General features: G+C 38.7%; 2 protein-coding genes across 3 annotated transcripts in view; both read right to left on the bottom strand.

The window, feature by feature from the left end:
• The window catches only part of LOC116305294 (uncharacterized), a 39,876-nt gene that overhangs the window by 2,413 nt on the left and 14,190 nt on the right, over positions 1-23,273 (bottom strand). Inside the window, exons 4-14 of one of the 2 annotated variants that reach the window (XM_031715175.2) lie at positions 20,333-20,431; positions 19,675-19,773; positions 19,225-19,323; positions 18,642-18,740; positions 18,123-18,221; positions 17,660-17,743; positions 17,009-17,137; positions 12,702-12,923; positions 11,747-11,853; positions 1,705-3,244; positions 540-1,101 (exon numbers count right to left, since the gene is read on the bottom strand). In XM_031715175.2, coding sequence (XP_031571035.2) covers positions 540-1,101; positions 1,705-3,244; positions 11,747-11,853; positions 12,702-12,923; positions 17,009-17,137; positions 17,660-17,743; positions 18,123-18,221; positions 18,642-18,740; positions 19,225-19,323; positions 19,675-19,773; positions 20,333-20,431 — 3,139 coding nt within the window. Of the gene's footprint in view, positions 1-539; positions 1,102-1,704; positions 3,245-11,746; positions 11,854-12,701; positions 12,924-17,008; positions 17,138-17,659; positions 17,744-18,122; positions 18,222-18,641; positions 18,741-19,224; positions 19,324-19,674; positions 19,774-20,039; positions 20,432-23,273 lie in introns of those variants that run through there. The other variant, XM_089037541.1, reaches the window with a different exon arrangement.
• On the bottom strand, positions 13,733-16,306 carry LOC116305295 (uncharacterized). Its single transcript, XM_031715178.2, has 2 exons — positions 15,533-16,306; positions 13,733-15,034 (listed from the first exon to the last, which is right to left on the bottom strand). The coding sequence occupies exons 1-2, from the start codon at positions 16,080-16,082 to the stop codon at positions 14,973-14,975; spliced, it is 612 nt and encodes a 203-aa protein (XP_031571038.2). The 5' UTR covers positions 16,083-16,306; the 3' UTR covers positions 13,733-14,972.

Raw genomic sequence — 23,273 nt, 5'->3', positions numbered from 1 at the left:
AGTAAAATGAATTATAAAATAACTGCTCTAAATCTCGCGTTCTGATTGGTTGGCAGCGCGTGGTTTATGAGAGCACACATCACGCGCGCGCACTTTCAGTTTCGTCATTCATGTAATTTGTATTTTATAAAAGAAATAAAAAACTTGCTGTGCTGTGTGCAGTTATAAAGCACTTGGGGATTGGCAGAACACTCGAGAAGTGTCGAGAAGTACTCCGCTACGCGTCGTGCTTCTCCTAACACTTCTCTTGTGTTCTGCCAACTCCCGCGTGCTTTATAACTGTACACAGCACGCGCGCGCGTTTTCTATTTCTTCATCAATCGGGAAAGCAAAAAGTTTAAACTTGAAAAATAAACTATACTAATGGCACCCGAGACCTCACAGGTAAGAGGCGAGTGCGCTTATGAACGAAAAACGTATACACCTATTTCAATAAACGTTGTCGGTCGAAGATCTAAAATCTGATCGCCAATATTCAGATCTCCCACCGACAATGTTTTTGAAATAGGTGTACAGATGAAATAAAAATAAATACTCACTTGTTATTCTGCTGTTCTCTTCTATAACCGTAACCATACTCTCGTCTGCTGATGATATAGGTTCCACTGACGTCACACTAGTCAACTTTGACTTGTCATCATCATGATCTTGAATCACTTTACCAGGATTTACGGTCGTTGTTTCCTCACATCGGAAGTTCCCCACCACGCGCACACCAAAGAATGGTCCAGGTGAAGAAGGAGTAGTGTTAGGACTGTGCAGGCTTTCGTCTAAGTGTGTCAACTCTTCTCGAACCACCGACGCAATCTCGGATTTCATCTCCTCGGTCCTGACTTCTAAGGTCCGCGTTACCTCTCTGCATTCGTCTGCGACTTGGTCGATTATTTTTTTGTAGGCAGGTGGTTCTTCTGCGCTGGATTTTTCCCGCGGTTGGTCGGGGAGTCTCTCGGACGAGGAGTAGTGTTTCTCGAAGCGCGTTTCGAGCTGTTTGATGCGGTGCTCGATGGATCGTCGAGCTGTGTCGATTTCAGCTTTGCACTGTTCTTGTCTCGCTTCTATTCTACTAAGAGAGTACTGCCAAGTGCTTGAGTGATTGGAATCCTTGAAAAAAATATCGATACATTTGATAATGGACTACAGTATTTTTTGTGAGTGTAAAGAGGAACGGCACGGGCCACGGTATTGACGACAGTTGATCCAATCACGATACGGCACGACATAGTTAACTTGTAAAACCGATACAATGGAACCCGAAAATACGGACACTATGAGGTCAGTAAAAGTGTCCGTAATAACAGGGTGCTCGTATTAAGCAGGTTCATGTAAGAGTAGATGCATATTACTGGGACAACAACAAGTGTCTGTGATAACAGGGTGACCGTATTATGCAGGTTAATGTAAGAATAGATGCACATCACTGTCCGTAATGACAGGGAGGTCTGAAATAGAAAATTGCACCCAAGCTAAAGAGGACTATTCGTAATCGCCATTCCAAGTTTGAGGATAAAACTGGGTCGAGTTGGCATTGCAGTGCATTGTGAGTTGTTTTAAGGGGACTAAAAAGCCGCCATCTTGGAAATACGTCCCCTTAAACAGCTCTACATTGCTTAGTAATGCCAACTCGACACAGTTTTTTCCTCAACGCACCTCGGGATAACTAATAGCCCTGAACACTTCATTGATAGTCATTTTACAGCTGCTAACCTGATCAGATTCATGTCGATGTTTTTCTCTACTCCTCGACCTCCGCCTTCTCTCTCTACTCCGACTCCTGTGGGCCGCCTCATGTGACGTATCACTGGACCGATCATGTGACCTGTCACTCATGCGATTTCGCTCCTCCCTCCTGAACCGCTCGACACCGTCAAGACGGTCGATGATTTTCTTCATATCTTTCTCCTGCGAGTGGTAACGCTTGCCAGATTCATATTCTCGCCAAACTTTATCAAGTTCGATTTTTCTTTTGTCTTCTGCGTAAGGATTGAGGTTCTTGGTGTGTTTGTGTTCGGATTTTAGTTCTTTGTGTTTGGAGTGTTTGTGGAGTTCTTCGTTATTTTTAGTATGTTTATCGTCTTTGTGCGTTGGCTGATGCTTGTGTTCCTTCGCGTGAACGCGATCAAGTGTGCGAACGTGTGCGTGTTCGTGAGCGTCATCGTGAGTACGATCGTGATCCGAATCTTTATGCCTGTGCTCATGTTTATGTTTACGATCTGTTTTGCGAAGGTGTTTATTATCAAGTTCACTGTCACTATCATAATCACGAGACATATCACGCTTGTGCCCACCGCCATCTTCCTCGCATCTTGGCTTATGCTTATGTCTACGATCTGTTTTGCGATCATGTTTATTATCAAGTTCACTATCACTATCGCGCGTATCACGCTTGTGTCCACCGCCATGTTTCTCGGTTCGTGACTTGTGTTTCTTATGTTTGTCCTCTTTACTTCTCTTCTCCTCGTATTTACCTTCATCGTGTTCAAGTTTCTCGTGTCTCTTTTTCTCCTTTGATCTATTTTTACTATCAGACCGTTCCTTCCCAGCATGCTCTTTGTCCTTCTCTCGACTCTTCGATCTCTGCCGAGATTTCCCATCCCTTTCTTCCTTTCCTTCCCGTTTTTTATCATGATGCTCCTTTTTCCCTTTCGTTTTTCTCTTTTCCTTCTCTTTCTCTTTTGTTTCCTCGATTTCATTTTTCTCCCATACGTCCTTAGCTCGTTTCCATGCCTCGCCGTCCGGAGGAAATGGGTCAATGTCAATTCTATCAACCCGATGCATAGATCCAAGTGTAGACACTGACATAGATTTTAAAGGATCCAAAGGTAAAGTTTCGCCCAAAAGCGAGTGTTTTTGTGATGCATTTTCGAAATTATCCACAACATTATTCTCCACTACCACATTATCTTGAACCAAATTATCCGGAAACGATTTATCCGGAAGTGGTCCATCCGGAAGTGGTCCATCCGGAAGTGATTTGTCCGAAAGTGGTCCATCCGGAAGTAAATTATCCGGAAGTCTTTCTGTATGATTAGTCAAGATTTCACTTGAAGCTTCATCCGGAGAATCTTTGGCTTCTTTTTCGTTGTTCTTTTTGCGTCTTAAAAACGATTTTCGCGTTTTTTGTTTTGGATTGAGGTCTGGGTCGCTCGAACTGTGAAATAATCCAAGAAATTTGTTCTTGCTTTTGGATTTTTCCAGTTTTGGTTGGTCTGGGGTCTTTTCGTCCAGCCCTTCCTTGCTGTGTGCACTACAGATGGAAAATGGGGATTAGAAAATTGATAGCATAGAGATAAAGAATGTGGTGCATTCTGGTCTAGCTTGGGTACATAGACCTTTTGTGAGATGGCGAACATGGTGCATTCTGGTCTAGCTTGGGTACAAAAATTTTTTCGCCATGACTCATATGGTGTTTGTACCCAAGCTAGACCACAATGCATCCCGTTTATTCGAATTCCGAAAAGGCTTATGCAACTAAAGTAATACGAATAGAAGGATGCAAAACTACGGTGCAAGAGGGCTTCAAGGGTGTGATAGGATTGGTAGACAAAGTCTGTAAGAGGTGGTACACAAATGGAAGGGAAAGATTAGAAAAAGGAAAAAAAACCAGAACAGAATGAATGAAGAGTTGAAAACAAGCAACAAAATTAGACGAAATTGGAAAATAAAACTAAAAAAATGAAAGGTAAGGAAAAGCAACAAAAATTGAAATAAATGGGAAAATTAAACTTAAATAAAGTATAATTAAGGAATAGACTGAGAGAAACGAAAGGAATGATGATTGAAATATACGGTAAGGTAATTATAAGTAATTGAATTTTTGACATTGTAATAAAACGGATAGAAAACAAAGAACAATTCAATACCCACTTGACACCATTAACAACCTTAACGGTGTCACTAAGTGGGTACCGAAACGCTGTTCGTTTTCTATCGCTATCCTTTTTATTACAAGGTATATACACTTATTTCAATAAAGTTAGTCACCAGAAAAGCTATAAAGCTGAGGCCGACAAGGATTATGGGTAGATTCATTTTTCACGTTCAACCGCTTGATAACTGTTCATGGACTTGCCAATCTTTTACCGGTTACAGTCTTACCTCTTCTGAGCATCATCGAGCTGCAGTTTGTATTAAAAAAGCTTTGTATATATATATGCTTTTTTGATATGAAAAGTTTCCCATGATGCTCAGTGATCTCAGCTTTCTAGGTTTTTGGTGACTAACTTTATTGAAATAAGTGTAAATAGAGCATTATACTTGTTCTAAATGATCTACGAGGCTACATTTCTCACCCCCTAGGCAGGTACACAGAAATATCCGAGGACAAATATTTATATAACAGTCTATTCTAAGAATACTTTAATATTGACGGTCTTGAAAACTAATTACATTAAGATTTTTCCCGCAACTGTAGTAAGAGGCGTTTATTTTTTATTTTTACCAGGGAAAGGGGGTAAACTACTTTATGTGAGTACTTTATGCCTTACTGTATCTTACAGTAGCTGTGACTACTTTTTGTATTGTGAATATTTAATTTACTTGAAAATAATGGGAAGCCATTTCAATGTTACGACATGTCGTACCATGCTGTTAGTCAGTATAGAACCCTATTAGCCTGAGTGTCAGGCTCTCTCCGGGGAGGGGGAGAGGAGGAGGTGAAAGAGAGAGAGAGGGGGGAGGAGGAGAGCCTTCCTTCCCCTCTCTCTCCCCCTCTCCCCAGTCCGTCTCGGAAAGCCCAAGCGCCCCAGAAGGCCTGATACTCAGGCTAGTACCTTATGTTTCCCACTCATATGATAACCATTCTTATAAGAAGCCCTTTCAGTGTTATAGCCGTGTTGTGCCGTGTAAAGTGCAGTAAGTCACTACTATATGCTAGCCATTCTAAGAAGTCAGTACTGTATAATTCAAATTTCCCACTCTTACGAAAACCTTCCTTTGGAAAGCCATTTCAATGTTACAGCATTTTGCACTGATCGTGCGGTAAGTCAGTACCGTATGTTTCCCACTCATTCGAAAACAATTATTAACGAAAGCCACTTATTTTAATGTTGCTGCATGTCGTACCGTTTACATGCTGTAAGTCAGTACTGTACGTTTCCCACTCATACGATAACTATTCTTATGGAAAGCCATTTCAACACTCATACGAAAACCCGCATTCTGTGGAAGCAATACGGGAATTCCATTTCAATGTCAAGGCACGCGATTCTCGTACGAAAGCTGCTTCATTTAATACTAGTGTTGAAGTGAGTCGCGAGACTTGATAGGAAGGAATGCTTTCTCTTAACAAAATACCTTTGATAAAGTTTCCATATTCAGTGAAAAAACTCAATAATTATATCACAAGGTTATCTTTTTCCTTTTCTTCCGCGTCCATGATTCAAAACACGTCCTTTGAAGCGAAACTTGAGAGTGTTTCTGTTGACCCAAAGCCTTAAGAAATGTCAACAGTAATTTTCTTAGAAAAAATTCGTTAAGAAAAAATGTTTTCACCGCTCTCAGTGATTCTACAAAAAATAGTTTGGAAACGAAACTCATGAAATTCAAAAATGCTTACACTTTAACTTTTAAAACTTATTGAGATAATATTTTTTTTTCGTAAAAGATAAACGAATTTCTTTGATCAAAATCGTAGAAGTAACAAAAATCTATTATCACTAGAAATTATTTTGTCTGACTCGTATCGTAGCGTTTTTAAACATGGTCGCAAGATTCCGGGATCTGTCCATCACTGACCACTCATTTAATCAATATTACCCGACTCACCACCAGAGGTTTGTATATTATAATCTTTTCTGCTAATCCCAGTCTTTTGTCTATCTATCTATCAGTCTGATCATGACGTTATATGTTGAAGTATTTACCGTATATATCTTTCTGTATATTTCTAACAGAATTCACCACTAAAAATCGTCTTTACTTCTGTTAATTAGAGTTAAGAAAACATTAAACTACTTAGGAATCGTGTCTAACGAGCCGAAAAAACATTTGCTATAAATATAATGAATATATTACAAAACAAAACAATTTGCAATCAATTTGGCCCATTTTGGCGAAGTTTCGCTAAAGGAAGTCATCAAACCACGCTTTAAAAAGTTCTCTGTTTTTAAGAATTAGGGCATTCATTAATTAGAATTCACTCAGATTCAAGTGAGCAGTTTATGGATGTACAAGTGGCGCAGAGTTGGTTGAACGAAGAGCAGAATATTTTATGAAGGTCACGCCATACGTGCATCGTAGCTTAATAACACTAAAGATAGAAATTCAGTAATGTTAAGGACAATGCTGGCCCTAAAACCGCAAAACCCAGATTTTATATTTGTATACTAATACGGATTATAGCTTTTTGTTTATATGTGAAAGATTCGGCAGAGTTTGAAAGCAGACAACAAATAAACTCAAACAACATGGCGCTTAGAGATGAGTCAGAGATACTAACCTTTTCACTAGAACAAAACGAATTTTCCTGAACATTGTTGCCACTTTTCGCTAGATTTTCCTCACAAAAACTCTTTATAACGACCAAACAGTATGTTCCTCTTTAAGAGCCAATTTCAGGCGAAAATTCCAACGAGTTTTCATTGTCAAGCCATTCTTTTTTCGAACATTGGTAACCTCTTAACTAAGCTATCCCGAACTCGCCAACTCTTATTTGCATACGAGATACGTCACACACCAAAACCTTTCAAATCTAAACAGGGAAAAACTTTGATCGATAGATTGGCAGAATACTTGACAGAGATTGGAGTGGTTTGTACAAATTTGCAAGGTTTTCAGACAGTATGACAGCAGGGGATTATGGGTACATTGTCATATTTGTTGATTTATAACGTGGTTTTGTGACCTGTAAACAATACATGGATTATAAACAAAGCCGTGAACCGTGTAGCGAAAACTCTTGGGGGTAGTAGGCTGCGGCGTTTGTACGGTTGAATAAATTGTGTTATACAAAATTCTAGTAGTTTGAATATTAGATATCTTCTCTTCTCTTCTCTTCTCTTCTCTTCTCTTTTTTTCACTTCTATTTTTCTTTACTGTCCTTTGCTCTTTCTTCTTTCTTCTTTCCCCTTATCCATTTCTTTTGTTACTTTTCTCATTCTCTTCCCTTACCCCTCTCGCTTTGTTTTTCCTCAAACAATGTTCAAAACATCGAAGTTTATCAGATTTGAAGTAGTCTCCTTTGCAACTAAGAACGGCTGTAAAGGAGACTAGCTTTAAAGCCTACATCGATAAAACGACGCGGGTATTTAATAAAAAATGTCAGGGAAAAAAAACCACGTCGATATAAATATTTTGACTTTAAAGAAAACGAGTCACTCTGTTGGGCCAACAGAGCAGAAAAGAGATAAGAACTTGAACGGAGATTCCAGTGTGGAGAAAGAGGAGAAGGGAAGGGAGCGAAGGGACGTATTGTTGATCCACTTGATCCCATGACACATGAAAGAAGGTGAGGCAATAAAAGGCAGATAACGGAACAAGAAAATTCTTTAAAATAGCCATCGATAAGGATTACATTAATCTCGCTTAGGGCTTCGGCCTCCGGCTCTTGCGAACCAACACAAGCACGGAACAAGAAGGGAAAAAAGACTAAAAAGAAGAAGCAAATTAAGGAACCTTCAGTACAGACAATCGAACAAAACCTTTAAAAAAAAAAATTAAAGGAAATTAAGAGAATGACCGAATCGTGGTAATAGAATGTCTATTCTTCGGTTGCACGTTACGTCATCGCGGCCATGATGGTGCCATTCAACAAAAGATTTCTGATTAGCACCCATTGTTAACGGCACCACAATGGCCGCCATGCTTTTGTCTTTTGACTCTCTTGGGAATGCTTGCAATCCATCAATTAAGAAAAATCCTGATTCAAAAATGATTAAATAGGCAGATCAAGAAGTACTAACAAACATACATATTGCAAACATAAGGAACATAAGATAATCCAACGAAACAAATAAACAAACATACAAAGAAAGAAAAAAACGTAGACAGACAACAAAGCAGAGATGAAGGAATAAACAAAAAGAAAACAGAAAAATATACAGGCAAACAAGACGACAAACTAAACAAATAAACAAACGAATGAATAAAATTACAAGAACTCTCAACGACACATCCCCATCAAGCAATCACCAACAAGCGCCAAAAGAAATCGCCTTTCCAATATAATCTTTACAGCTTAAAATTACCATATCCTGTAAGTAAAAAGATTACGTCTCTCTTAAGGTAAGTGATCTATCGGGTCGTCCGTTATCAAGTTACTCGACTCAAATCCGTCATGGTTAACTCAATTAAGTCTTAACTAGTCACAACTCATGCAAAAAAATATCACTAAAAACTCCACGAGTACAGAAATAAATGTTATTATAGAACCATAAGAAAATATATTTTCTTGTTAAAATTTTAATTATAAAGTAGATATTTTTGTACTTTTAAAATGTACGAAGTTGTTTTTCCTCGGGTGTTTTGATAATAGAGTACTTGTTTTCCTTCGATCAACTTTCTCCTAATTAAAAATACATGTTTAAAAAATTAGAAATATTTTATGAGAAACCATAATATAAGTCCTTCTAAATCTCTTAATTTTGTTCTTCTTGTTGTTGTTGTTATTCTTAACGGACGAATGAGCTTTTATATATCAGGTATTTTTGGATTAGTAAAACTAAAAAATAATCACTGGAAATAGAATGTTAAAATAGGTATAGCGGTGAAGTTTGAAGTTCAAAACTCGCGAAGATGTGTTATTTGAAAAGTGTGCATTTTGCAAGACTCGACTCCAGCTCTTGCCTACCAACGAATGTTTTCATACAAAATTTTTTCATTTTTGAAAATTCCTATCATCGTGAGTTTTGAACTTACTTCCTTCAAACTTCACAGGTTTACTAATTTTAACAAGGTCTTTCCAGCTATGATAATTATTCTTATTATATAATTACCAATGAAATAGACCAACTTGCAAGAACGTTGACATACGAAAATAGAACATTAGTGATTTAGTGGGATAGGAATTATATTAAAAAACAAAAGAAGATCACTGAAGCTGAACTTTTTCTTTTGTCTTTCAATGTATTCCTTTCTCACTAAATTACTAATGTTCTATTTTCGTATGTCAACGTTCTTGCAAGTAGTCGTATCTATTTTTCTCTATTTCGAAAAATTGATATCTTCACACGTTAAAATAACACCATTGCGATGGCTATTCAAAAATACACGAATAGAATTGCCTGAAAAAGCCAAAACATACTTCATTGATAATTATATAATAAACAGAATATTACATGGGCGCTTGGAGATACGAAATTTATCTTCTCGTGTTGAAAATCTCTCACTCGTTCGCATTTCTGTCCTGTGAGTGTTTGAATTACATGATTTTAAACGGCTCTTCACTTTAGCTGAAGTTGGTCTCGCCAATAGCATAGCAGTGTTCCAGACCACTAAAAATGTAATACCAGCAAGCTGAAAGCCTGTTAACTGTACCAGTAACTATACGTCTAATTTATCGTGGTTTTCATTGAGTGTTTATAATAAAATTCGGAAACTTTAAGGACCGCATAGGAAGATAAAACTATAAATAAATATTTGTGGTTCCTGTATAATTGAATTCGACATGAAACTCTAAGTTGTCGGTAAAACAAGATAGTACGAAGATCTTGAAGTGATGATGTCGATAAAGGATGTTGCACCCGACCTTTGTGTCACCGCATGAAGTTCAGTCAAAATAAGCTTTTTCTTTGGTTCTTTAGGATGTTTTATGTTTTAAAATCGGCTGAACACCTCTAATTCTTATTTCCTTCCTCTGTTTTTGCTGAGAATTAAGTTAGAACTTGAGCTAAGAGAATGTTTTTTTTTCCTCGCGACCTGCGAACCTGATGAAAACTCGCCTTCCCATGATAGGTAGGCAAGTTAAGCCATGACCTATAGAATACTTAGAACTTGCCGAATCGAATTTCAAAAGCACCTCTAAAGTTAGTTATGAGATGGTTGTGTTTTAGAGCTTAAAATAATTCATCCAGAAAACTTCAAAATTCAATTAGTACAATTGTACTTGCTGGTACAAAATACCTGTGTGTACAGAAGAACATCTTCACTCGTTTTCTTCGGTTCTAATTCTTCTTCTTCGTAGAGAAACAAAACCAACCTTTTGCTTTTATCCAAAGCCAAACACATGGAAAGTGAGCTCTGGAATTGCACGTACTATCTTCTTGTTTGAAAAGAGATTTTGGAGCGTGTTTAGTCACACATCACTAATTATTTCTTTGCAAGGACTTAATGACAAATACGAAAGTAATGACATACTTAATGCAGATGCAGTAATTACCAAATGTAATAAATGTCGGCAAAATAACATGACAGAGTTTATTTTAGGTAAACAAACATTTGAAATGCTTTACTAGTTTGTTTAGCTTGGAGTGGCCGAAGAATGTTCGGCAGAGTCGCGAAAAGATGGCGAAAATTAAGCGAGCTTTTAGCACTAATTGTTTTATAAAAGGAGGCGGGGAACGCGAAGGAACATTCACACTCTAGTAAACAATATAGCCGTGAAAGATTTACATGGCAATTATTTAAAATATCCATTATCAGTACATTAACACAACTAGTTAAAGAGCTGGAATGCTGATAGAAGATGAAGAGTTACTTAACTTAGTAAACAACTGACTGAATAAGAGAAAAGTATTACACCCAACGAAAATAATTCTATTTTCAAATTATAAACTAAACCACTTTAAAAAACTTTATGTACTTAACTATAAAGATACAAAAAGTCACTCAACAAAAAAAGGAAAATGCTGAACTTATAGAAAAAACCAATGAAGGTCAGAAAAACCAATAACTAGAAAATACATATAAAAATATTAACCCGGACTTCGTACAATTCCATTTTTATCAAGGTTATCTCTGAAGTGTGTCCAGAATCGTTTGCAAATTCTGATAGCAATCTAGAAATCGTATGGAATTTTAAAATGACCTTACAATTCTTGAACTGCAAAGCAAGGCCGCTTTTATTTCTAGGTAAACAAGATATAAACGTTTTGAATTCCTTCGATAAGAAATATTTTGGAGTAAAAGTTTTGAATATTTGTATAAAAATGATGAAGAAATGAATTAGAACATAGTGAGAAAATTGAAACTTTGCAAAGTTAAAAACAAATCATGTGGAATGAGATGAATGCAAAATGATCTATCAAAGTAGAATAAGTACAGGGAATCGCACGATCTCGAGTACAATTCGGAATTTATCTGGAATTTATAGATACTCGTGATGTTTTGAAAGTTCAAAATTGGGCGAGCCTTTAGGCGAGTTCAATTTGAGAACTTTCAAAACATCACGAGTATCTATAAATTCCGAATTGTACGAGAAGATTGTGCCATTTTTTGTTTATAATACACTCAACGAAACTACTGAGCAACTTAATTGGGACTCTACAGAGTACAATTTGGGATTTAATTGTACTCCTCTTGTCCCTCAGAATCGAGTAATTTTGTAAAGTGTATTATAATACTTGTAATACTTTCTAGATTATTTCAGTTCACAAGGATGAGTTTTAAATTAAATAATATCGACAAATTTGATTTTAAATTTTCATGCTCAAAGCGAAAAAATGAAATAAACAAATATCATAAATATCATGGAAAATAAATGACAGCCTGAACCACAAGCAAAGGTATTTACATTTGTTATTGTCTCTACAATTCATTGCCTGCAAACACAAGCAGGAAGTTATCAAATAGTTAAGTTACTATGGTTTCTTACCGTTTACGGAAGCTGAATCGTCTCAGTAATCCAGAACCAAAGCTTGAGAAACTCGAGAAACTTGAGAAACTCGAGGTTGACGATAAAGAAGTCTTTTCGTAAGATTCCTGAAAATATAGGCAGTAATAGAAATAGAAATAGCAATAGAAACTGATAGATCAGGAAACCCGGCCGAAACCTAACCAGGCCGCTAAGGGAGAGGTTAGTTGGCCCTAGACTGACGAGGGCGTGGATGGGGTTTAACGAGTTAATTGACAATTGGTCTAAGAATTTGTAGTTAACTGACAAATAACCTAAAATTAGTATTTAACAGAACTGATATTTCATTATATGGCCAGCGCTTGTCAAGCGGCCTAAAAAATTAGTAGTTAACTGACAATATCGGGTACCCTCATCCACACTCCCTAGACTGTGATTGAAAAGACAAGAGTGAAGAGATGGATAACTGGGAGTTCCTCTAGTACTCTTTTCCCTCAACGAATTCCCTCAGTTGCAAAAGTGATAGTGTACCTCTCACTTTGTATTCACGAGCACATAATCAGGCGAGTAACTCTCATTTCCATCCTGTAACCTTTCGCAGAGTTAATTCAGCAGTAAACCGTAATAAATATAAGTAGACTAAAGTATAACCTGTTATGCGACCATCTATCAAGCGACCAAAGAGTCTAGTGACCGGTCATAAAAGTCTTTAAAAGTTTTTTTCATTCAGTAATTTATTCCAATATCTGTTTTAGTAACCAGTTGTCAAAATCGACCTAAAGAAAGTTTATGCGGCTAACTTCCATTTAACAGCTAGTCGTCAAAGTCCTTATTGTTCCGTTGAAAAGTCTTGCACTCATTTACACCATTATTAAGCGATAAACCTCTGAGAGTAAACTAAATAGATATAGCCAATTCAGCCCGCAATTCGGCCTCACGGGCTATTGACTCGTGGATCATTAGCCCAATTACTTACCGCAAGCTTTCGTCCAGTTTTCTTCTCGTTCATATGGTCCAGAGTGGGCCTGTGTTTGCCATTTGCCATACTGTATTGCTTCTCAATGGAACACATCTCCTCAAACTTTAGAGGCAGCTCATTTGTCAAGATACAACTGCGCCTCTTTTCATTCTTGTCATCTTCTTCCTTTTGGTTCCTCCAATTGATGTATTTAAGGTAGTTCTTCCTTTGCCATGGTTTCTATGGAAACGGGATTCAAGGATATGATTGTGTTAGTTGTGAAGAGAAAAGGGATGTAGAGCCGGTCTGCAGACTGTGAGCAGTCCCTCTATTTCCCTTGGTCACTGTCCGTCTGTCTGTAAGTGTCGATTGGCTGAGGAAAATTTGTTGCGAGTCAAAAGTCCCTGGGGGAGGGGGCTGGGGAGGGAGGGACGAAAGGAAAATAGAGGGGCTGCTCGCAGTCTATAGAGTCTGCTGAGGGAAATGGAAAAGTAGGTAAGAATGGGAAGGATTGGCAACTGGAAAGTACCAAATTAAGTCCTTCCAGAAGTAGATAGGAGACAAAGGGTGGAGTGTTTTACAACAAATATCAAAGAAAAGGTAAAAAATGGAAAAAGCATGAATGACAAGGAAAATTCTGCATCAAACTGGACACAAAGGTGCAATGTAGGAAATGGTCGGAGCAAGCTGAAATGTTACCAGGATTCATAAATGGATGTTACCTATTCTAATAATGTACATCATTATGCACCTGTGCACCTCCCACTGTTTGGGTCTCCCTATGCACTGTACACCCAACCCTTCCACTGTTTGGGTCACTGCACTGTCCACCTACATTACCACTGTTTGGGTCATCCCTATGTACTGCCCCCACCCAACCCCCCTCACTGTTTGGGTCACTGCAATGTCCATCTAAATTCCCACTGTTTGGGTCCTCATTATGTACTGTCCCCCACCCTCCAACTGTTGGGGTGGACGAAAGGAGGCCAGGAGGGGGCCTCCCCCAATCTTTATGCTGTAGAAACCTAAACACCCAAGTAGTCACATGATAAGTTCTCAATACTTTAATATATTACTTTAATATATTATTCAATTTTTAAAACATTCATGCTACTTACTATTGTTCTGAAAATAGGGTTGCATTAAGTGGGTTACGTTGAGTCTGTAAAGTCTCTCCCTTGATGCAAGGGTTTTTCTCTGGGTTCCCCAGTTTCCTTCCCCCTTAACACACTAAATTCCAATTCCATCCATGAATAAGCCATTCCCTGACTTAGATCAGCCCAGAGGTTGTTTCAGGGTTCAATCTGTGAGTTAGCCATGCCCTGACTTAGATCAACCTAGAGGTTGTTTCAGGGTTTGATCTGTGAGTTAGCCATGCATTGATTTACATCAGCCCAGAGGTTGTTTCAGGGTTCAATCTGTGAGTTAGCTGTGCCCTGCTGACTTAGATCAGGCCAGAGGTTGTTTCAGGGTTCTATCTGTGAGTTAGCCCTGTCCTGACTTTGATCAGCCCAAAGGTTGTTTCAGGGTTCAATCTGTGAGTTAGCTGTGACCTGCTGACTTAGATCAGCCCAAAAGTTGTTTCAGGGTTCAATCTGGGAGTTAGCCATGCCCTGACTAGGATCAGCCCAGAGGTTGTTTCAGGGTTTGATCTGTGAGTTAGCCATGCCCTGACGTAAATCAGCCTAAAGGTTGTTTCAAAGTATCAATAAAATTTGAAGAGAAACAAAATAGAGTGATCTTTGCATGCTTACATCATTGTTAAACAAAACCTTTCAACAATAACAAAAATTACAATAAAGTATGTATGGATATGAGGCTAGGAAAATATTTAGCACTATTTTGCTATCCCAATCCTTACAATCTTCAGATCTTACCACCGTTTTCATTGCTATGCAGTCACCCCAGACACAAATTGAGTCGTGTAGTTTTGATAGACTACAGTCAATCATTCATGTTGACGCCATTTATACACGTTTGGATCAGTGAGTTGGCTTTTCTATCAAACTTTCTCAGTCAGATATCACGAAGGAAAGTTCCGAAATCGTTTGCAAAGAGTTTGAGTACATCCAAGTAGAATGAGGTGTTTGATTGACGGCAGTCCATTGCAAACTGCACAACGCAATTTGTGTCTGGGGTGGCTGCATAGTAATGCAAATGGTGGTAACTTCACTTTGGGTAGGACTTTTATGACAGGGTAAGAAAGAAAAATGCATGTAGTTGTTTCTTATATTGTTTATAATTCTCAGCATTTTTGTCAAAACTTTAGGGTTGGCTGGTAGAGTGGGGTTAACCAAGAAGAAACAGTGCCACGAGCAGCAACAGTGTTGCAACTGAAGTGATATTGTTACCTGTGAAAAGAAATATTAAAATGAATTATGGTCTAGCATTAGTACAAACAAATAGGGGAATGGTGGGTATGTAGGCATCATGTTTACAATGAGGCATTGGTTGTAAATTGTGGAAATACAAACACTCCTAACCTGTGTTGCAGCCCCCTGTTTAGGGTTACTGTGGCCTACCCCCTTCTTTTAAGGGCCACTCGGCCACTCCATACAGAGCTCGAGGGCCAGTGTTCAGATTAATCCCCTCCCTACACCAAAGATTTTATAGTTGATATTTTGTAATTGATTAGTTTCAATGCAATTAACAGGGCCGCTGAGCACCCTAAAAACTGGGGGGAGAATGGAAAATATGAGAAATTTAAGGGAAACATAGGGGGATAAGATTAGAAAATATAAGAGGCTAGTATGGGAAAAGTGAAAAAGTGGGGGCTGTAGAAGTGAATGATCTGGGTATCCCCCAATGGGGGATCTGGGGCTTTCAAATGACTGATGCATAATACTCACCCCATAGTACTGAGGCTGATGTTAAACGTGTGAATACCTCCATCTCAATATCTCGAACAAATTTATCCGTTCCTGACGTCACATTAACCATGAAGCTATAAGTAGTATGGAAGTCTCCATGTCGAAGCCACTCATCATTTTCTCCACCCTTGGGGGTCCATCCCATGTTGAGAACTGCTGTAATGCTATGCATGTCGTGTAGATCTGAAGGTTTTTTACTTGTAAGATTATAAAACACAGGTGAATCGTTCTCGTAACTCGAAAGATCGACTAGAATGCTCGCCAACTCTATATGAGAAGCGTCTGCTGTTCTAATATCGATAAGTTTCACGTTCAGTTGTGAATTAGGAGGGATAGTCTCAGGTGCTTTGCCTTTGAAAGTGATTCTTCCACTAACTTCGATGTAGTTTATAACATTTCTTCGTATATTGAAATGACTTTGAGCTTGGTTTGGAAGATCTTGACTTTCTTTTCCAAAAACTGTTGCAAAACTGAATAAACCGAAGAGAAATAGCCACGGAAAAACGTGTGGTCGACGATTATTCTTCATGATGTTTCTATTGACACAGTTGTAATAACTGTAGTTTACATAAAGTCTAGCTACTACGCAAGAATCTCTCGTTTTTGATCCCGAATGAGTCAGGAATAAAGTAGGTAGGCCCCAATGACTCTTAAAGAAGAGAATTTTGTGGTTTGAAACCACATACCACGCTAAGTTAGGAACGATTGGAACCAATTGTTATTTATTTCTACAACTATTATATTGTAAACAAAGGTTCTATTCTTTACTATGTCACCGCTGACCAAAGAGAGCGGATGTCCGGGGTCGTCGCCATCTCGCATGACATTCCCTTATTTCCCTTATGCCCCACTCCCCTTTGAGATATGTAGAAAATTAGTTTTGGCATAGGATTTGAAGAGAATCACTGCCCTCTCTCCCTGGTGAAAGAATGCGGTCCAAAGTTTAACAATTAGTTCATATTGGAATTTGAAAGAAAATCAAAGAATAAGAGAAAAACCTGGAGCAAAATATGCTTATATCCCATTCTTATTTTTCTACTTAGCGAGAAGATCTTGAAATATATAGGAATTTGCCTGTATTAAGAAAGACCAAACAGGTGATAGTATAAGACAGTATAGACGGTAAAGCAAGCAAAACGACGGTGAATTGAGCTAAGGCAAACAATTTCAAACACGCAAATCAAGTGCGTCACTTTTTTGCATGTGGAACATATGGTAAGATCAAAGTCCTTTAAAACTGGGATTTCCTTGCAAAATGAGTAGGTTTCTGAGATTCAATTATAAAAATGAGCCCGTTGATAACTTTGGATCCGATATAACCATTTTGGCTGGATATTTTAGACTCTGGTGTTAATATCATTATTCCAACGGCACATTTCATATTCATCCAAGATGGCTGCCATGACGTCACATAGACGCCCAAACCCTAGAGGTTAATTAACTAGGATTTCTTACCTTAGGCACAGGGTTCCCAGGAACGGGGATTGGTACAAAAAGCATTGAAGTTGGTCTAGTAGCTAGGGTGGTTGTGCTGTCATATAGTTGCGTTACATCGGCACTTTTGGGACGTTGTCTTCTTAGAGGCTTAAATATTATAAGAAAGGGAAAACAATGTTAAGAATAAGAAGTGAAATGGATTAATAAACGACTGGGTATGTATGCCAAACGCGTATGAACGTGACCAGATCATGTATGACACGACATTAACACGTGACTTCTCCTATAGACCCTTTTCGAGTTCCAAATTACCGCTGTGTTTCTTGATTACAGACTCATTTACTCAGGCTTAGTCTCATATCAATATCTAAATATTCACAAACACCAACAGTAAAGTAAAGAATCCACAACTTCCATGACTGGAACACGTGAATATTCTTCACAAAATCGAGGTTCAGCCTGCGTAAATGAGTCTATTGCTAGAAACTAAAATATAATCATAGGCCAGCAGCGCTACTTCAGTAATTCATGCGCACTGATTTAAAATAAAAGCAATCTCGTCCCCAGAGTCTGCGTTTCTCTTGGTCAGTAACAAGGAACTATCCAAGAGAAACGCTGGCTCGAGAATGAAATAACAGATTTGAAACTTGGCTTGAACACGTGACTTACCCTCGGTAAGCTGTTGGTTGGTATCAGTTTGGAAACGTTTGTGTGTCCAAGGCGCGTAGCTACATCACGTGCTGTTTCTCCAACCTAAATAAACATAAATGACTGCGAGTTGAATCTTTACATTTGCGGTGTGGAGCACGAGGATGGAGGGAGGAAGTAGAGTTCACTTCTCCGAAATCTCTATAAATTTGTCTTCCTCTTCTCTCCACATAAATCACACGACACCCGTCCAATTAAAAGTAATTAAATTTATTCATCATTGGTGTATCTTATCCGTTCCTCACCTCACATTCCTAAACTGTCCAAAGGGAGGTCACAGGTCGTAGGACGTTCTAGATACGCCTTTTACGCACTGAGTTATGTTTTTGGGAAATATATATGTTTGCGTGGGAGTGAAACGTTCATAGTATAATTTCCATTTAAGAATTCTTAACAAAGCTGTTCGTTAACACAATACTCTTACATTATTTTTAACGGCAATAAGTTTTCCGCTGTCGAGAAGTACCGCAGCTACTTCAGCATGACCAACACGTGCTGCGTCGTGTAAAGGTGTGTCTCCAACCTGTCACAACGGAGTAGATGTAATATTATATGACTATGAGAAAAAGTTATTCCAAAATCTGACGTTGGTGAAGCTGATACACTACGAAAAAGCTTTGGTTTCCTCCTCTGCTCCAAATATGGCCATTACGCCATGCATTTTGAATATCGCAAAACTACCATTCCCTCACTCTGATGTCAAGGCTCTGTGGACGCGAGGGGCCCGGGTAAGCTGAGCTAAAAACTAAAGTCTTCATCATCGCTCTTCACGCCCAGAAGGCGCATAAGGCCGTGACATTATTTGCCCAATCTGTCCTGTTCCGCGCCACCAAGGAACGAGAGTGTACGATCCATAGGTACTGACGTGGTTGAACATGCATTATAGGTTAGTGAATACCTTAAAGTTGAATGAATTCCAAAACGAGATGACTACTGTACTCACGTTGTTTTGTAGCGAATCAATGGCCCCTGCAGCTAGTAAAGTCACACACACTTGATCATGTCCGTAGCGAGCAGCCAGGTGAAGAGGTGTGTCGCCATACTAAAGAAAATTAAAAACAACAACATTTTCTCTTACTACTTTACAATGAGTTTATAGGGGAAAATACAGTGGGTAATGAGGGTTCCAGAGTTGAGGGAGGGGAACACAGGGAGCCCAAGCAATGCATTTGTCGATCAAGTTTTATATAAAAAATGTGAAAAGAAAATTTCAAAATTTTAAAATTATTTTAAATATTTTTTTCTTAACTTTAGAAAAGATTTTTAAAAATCCCTCTCTAGTAATAATAATTATTGCTTGGGCTCCCTGTGAGGAGAAGAGGGAGCGCGCGCCGGTTTTAGCGCAAAATTTCCCGCCAAATGTACAACTACTTTTTGTGGGCAAATTACATGAACTGAAAAACTGAATTTTTCGGGGTAGGGGTTAGGAGAATGGATGATGTTCGCTCACCCTCGTGTTTCCTTCCCTACATGAATGTGTACCCAAAAACATAGAATGATACTGCAGTACTCGATAAAATACTCACGTTATTCTTGGACATGGAGTATGCACCATGGTCCAAAAGAACCTGGACAGTTGGACGGTGGCCATTTTGAGACGCAAGGTGCAGTGGAGTAAAACCGTTCTACAAAAAAACGATAATAAAAAAAATATTATTGCAAAAGCATTCTTATATACAGAATATTAGGCTCAGGTCAAACGTTGAACTTCACATGAGCCGAACCTAATTGAAACAACTGGATAACAAGGCGGTCTTCCTCGATGTCATTAGGTTAGGCTTATCTGAAGTTCGACGTTTGATCTTAATTCTTAGGCTTATGTCAAGCGTTGAACTTCACATGCGCCGAACCTAATGACATCAAACCCCCTTGACCCCCTTGATATCTATTGTTTCAATTAGGTTACGCCCATGTAAAGTTGGCCTTTTGACCTGAGTCTTAGTGATAGATTAAGGAATAAGCAATACACGCATTACCTTATTGTGAATATTTGCATTAGCATTTGCTTCCAGTAGGATACGTACGCAGTTAATGTGTCCATTCCAACACGCTTCGTGTAGCGCTGTATTTTTATTCTTTGGAACCAGAGGAAAAACAACAAAAAATAAATAAAATAAAATTGTTGTTCCTTCACAAACTGGGGAGCGAATAAACTGATCAGGGAAATACAATAGCGACTTCCTAGCTGAATGGGTTTTTACCTAGCACATGTCCAACATACTACGTAATAAATTATCTGCAGACTTCTAATATCCTTTGTTACGTAAGAGACTCGTGAGGAATGCGCGCGGATTGCTTGTTGTGGGGTAGGGAAAATCAGGAAAAGCGAAGCAGCGTTTACCTTTCCTTATCCTGCTCTATTTTCCTCCTCTCCGCCTTCTTCTGTTCTCTCCTCTCTTTCCATGGCCTCTTCTCTCCTCTCTTTCCATGTCTCTCCTTTCCTCTCCTCCTTCCCTGCTCTCCTTTTCGCCTCTCCTTCTCCGTCCATTTTCTCTTCTCTGTCCATCCTGTCCTGTCTTCTCCTTCATTTCTCCAATTACTTTCTCCCCTACAGGCTTAGTACCTCCCCTATGGAAACCTAGTCTATACATGCATTAAGTACGCATACAGAATAGTGTCTGACTCATACCGTACCTCGTCTTGTTTGTCCACCTGACACCCAGCATCAACGAGTGTCCTCACGATGAATGGGTGTCCGTCCACGACAGCACGGTGAAGAGGCGTAAGGCCATTCTAACGATAAATAAATAAATAAATTGATTGAGAAAAAACCTCAAAAACCATAATATCAGCCGTTGGGCAGTATTGGGCTTGAAAGTCAGGGTACGCAACGCATTTTCTAAAATATGATAACCGCGCGGTTCAACAGATGCATATAATGAATTTCGTACCGTGGCCGTGTGAAGTGCGGTCACGAATCAAAATCCATTCTTCCATTTACTTTTATTAGTAAGTTTATTAGTTTGTGCACAGGCAGCCCAAACAAGGTTCCTGTGTATGGTTTATAAGGGAATGTATGGGAGTTATGATAAAGTTACGAAAATAAAATGTTTCACTCAACGATTTGCCTCAAAACTTGCTGCAGTTGAAAAGCGGATTTTGAGAAAACCCACTAAACGGCCTCAAATCGCGCTGAAAGTTCGCCAGAAGATTGAACAAAGTAAAAGCAACAATTGTTGATTGAAACGTTTTATTTTCATAACTTTATCATAACTCCCATACATCCCCTTATAAACTATACACAGGAACCTTGTTTGGGCTGCCTGTGGTTTGTGGCACGGCTGTAAAACCTAATCCGTAGGTTCATATTTTGACTGGCGGCAGCGAAAAACCAAATTTCAGGGTGCCGCTCCCAGCTAGCGAGTTCGAATGTTTATTTGTGTTAATAAAATGTATTTCTTTTAAATACGCTTTAATTATTTGTTTCAAGGGTTTTAGAAAGCCACTCTAGGGTGCTGATTTTGATACCGTTAATTGTACTCGTAATTTTAATGTACTTTTTGTAAATAATAAATAAGTAAATAGACATATAAATCATCATTGTTATAATTATTATTGAAGCCGATGAGCGTGGACGGGACCACAGCCAAATATATCCGGTGTTATCTCATTGGGCTATATTGTAATTTATCTTGTTGGAACTGTTAGAGTGCACGCACTAAAACCGTGAACATTTTTTATTGTTTTCTATTGTTTAATTATCACTAATTAGTGCTAAAAATTAGTATTTGTTTCACGGATTTAGTGTGAGCACTCTAGAGCTTTTCATCAATCTTTTCATTGGGTTGATTAGTGCGCTCTGCCGTATTACGAACGATCTCAACACGCCCGCAAAAACGTTTGAAAAAAGTCGTAAATGTTACTGTTTTGTCTGGAGTTTTCGCGCTAAAACGCGTGTGCTCGCTTCTCCAAATGCCATGGGTATGTCTGACCGTGTGAAAGCCACATGTGAGGTCTGTCCGAATCTTTAAAGCCAAAGCCGAGCGATATCGAAAGGATGGGTACAAGAGAATATTCTCTTGATAGTTATCATTGCCAGGAACACAAGGAAGGTACTGTAGTAGAAGAATAGAATGAAGAAAAGGACAGCCATCGATGAGCTCGTCCGTCTTGGTACTACGGCGGAATCCGCGACGGAGACGCAACAAACGGCCATGTCTGCCATCTCCACCTTAGGGACTTTAAGTTCAACAACAACCACGGATAACACAACTACTTCCCAAAACCTAGAAGATGAATTCTCTCAAACGTCCTCAACTTGCCAAGCTACCCAAACCACGCGGCCTCAGGAAAATCTCCAGTAAGAAATATAATATTGTGAACCATATTTTGACTGTTAAACTTGATTTATTTTTTGTTTGCTTGATAGATGCAATGAAAGTAAAATAAATGGTTTTAGAATCACTGCTATAAAGCTGCTGTTCAGTAATTAGTGAATGTTTTAATTCGAGAATACATATACAGTAACATATTTTCAGTAACTTTACAGAACACATAGAAATAATACGTTTTTGGTACGCAACTAAGTAAGAAAAAAAGAACGCGGAGTAGAACGCGGTACATTCAGATGCAGTGGCACAGGGAGGGTATCAGAGTTGGAGAGGCGAGTGTACACGCGTTTTAGCGTGACGTTCCCGCCAAATACCCAAGTAGGCGTATGTGTACGCGTTGCGCGTGTGGGCGGGTCACGGACGCTATCGATGTCATTGGAAGGAGGAAAGAATGTGCATAAAAGAAGCCGGAATGGCAGTTTAAATTGCGGAATGAATTGTAGGATATCCATTTTGTTAATTTCTTGTTTTATTTTCAGTACTGCATCTCCTTGGCTTTCTGGAAGAACCCCAAAACGCAATACAGTAGATGAAAGCAGTGAAGGCAAAGCATCCAAGAAAGTCAAAACCGTGCCATCCAACATTCCGTCCAGACAAACCTGGACACATACCTTTTGTTTTCTTTCGAAAGTTTCAGATGAATATACCCCATTAAAAGATGAATTGTTTCATCTGCAGACAGCAGGACTGGGCAGAAGAAAGATAGTTTTTCCTAATAGAAATGCAAACCATGGAGAGTTCATTGACACTCTTCAAAAAGAATGCACAAAGGTCAGAGATGGTGGAGGTATAGAATTGCTTCAAGCATTTGCAGGTGGAGCAGGAATCGAAGAAGAAAACTGAAGGTGATAGAATGTGGTCCCAGAGGTTATTCATTACCTTATCTACGAGATACCGTGTGTGTTGGCCAGGCAATAACTTATGTGCATCCCTTACAAAAAAATCTAGACATTGACAGTCCTCCAAACATCAGTGTGAGTAAAAATCAATATCAATGTAACAAAACAATCAGACTGATTATAAAGTAAATGAATGCAAACTCCAAGGAAAAAATTAGTAATGCTGATTATGTACCCTATTATCATTTATTATTACTAGCTGTATATTCAATATCTGAAATTTCTAGCATCACACTAATTTATATTCGTGCAGTAAATTATAATTAATGAAGAAATAGAAAACGCACGCACGTGCTGTGTGCAGTTATAGAGAACGCGGGGGTAGGCAGAACACGAGACAAGTGT

The sequence above is a fragment of the Actinia tenebrosa genome, unplaced genomic scaffold, assembly GCF_029948245.1.
Source record: "Actinia tenebrosa isolate PJP-AT-01 unplaced genomic scaffold, QUT_ActTen_1.0 PGA_scaffold5__44_contigs__length_20552954, whole genome shotgun sequence".
NCBI classification, from domain to species: Eukaryota; Metazoa; Cnidaria; class Anthozoa; order Actiniaria; family Actiniidae; genus Actinia; species Actinia tenebrosa.
This window is presented reverse-complemented; position numbering and strand designations above follow the sequence as displayed.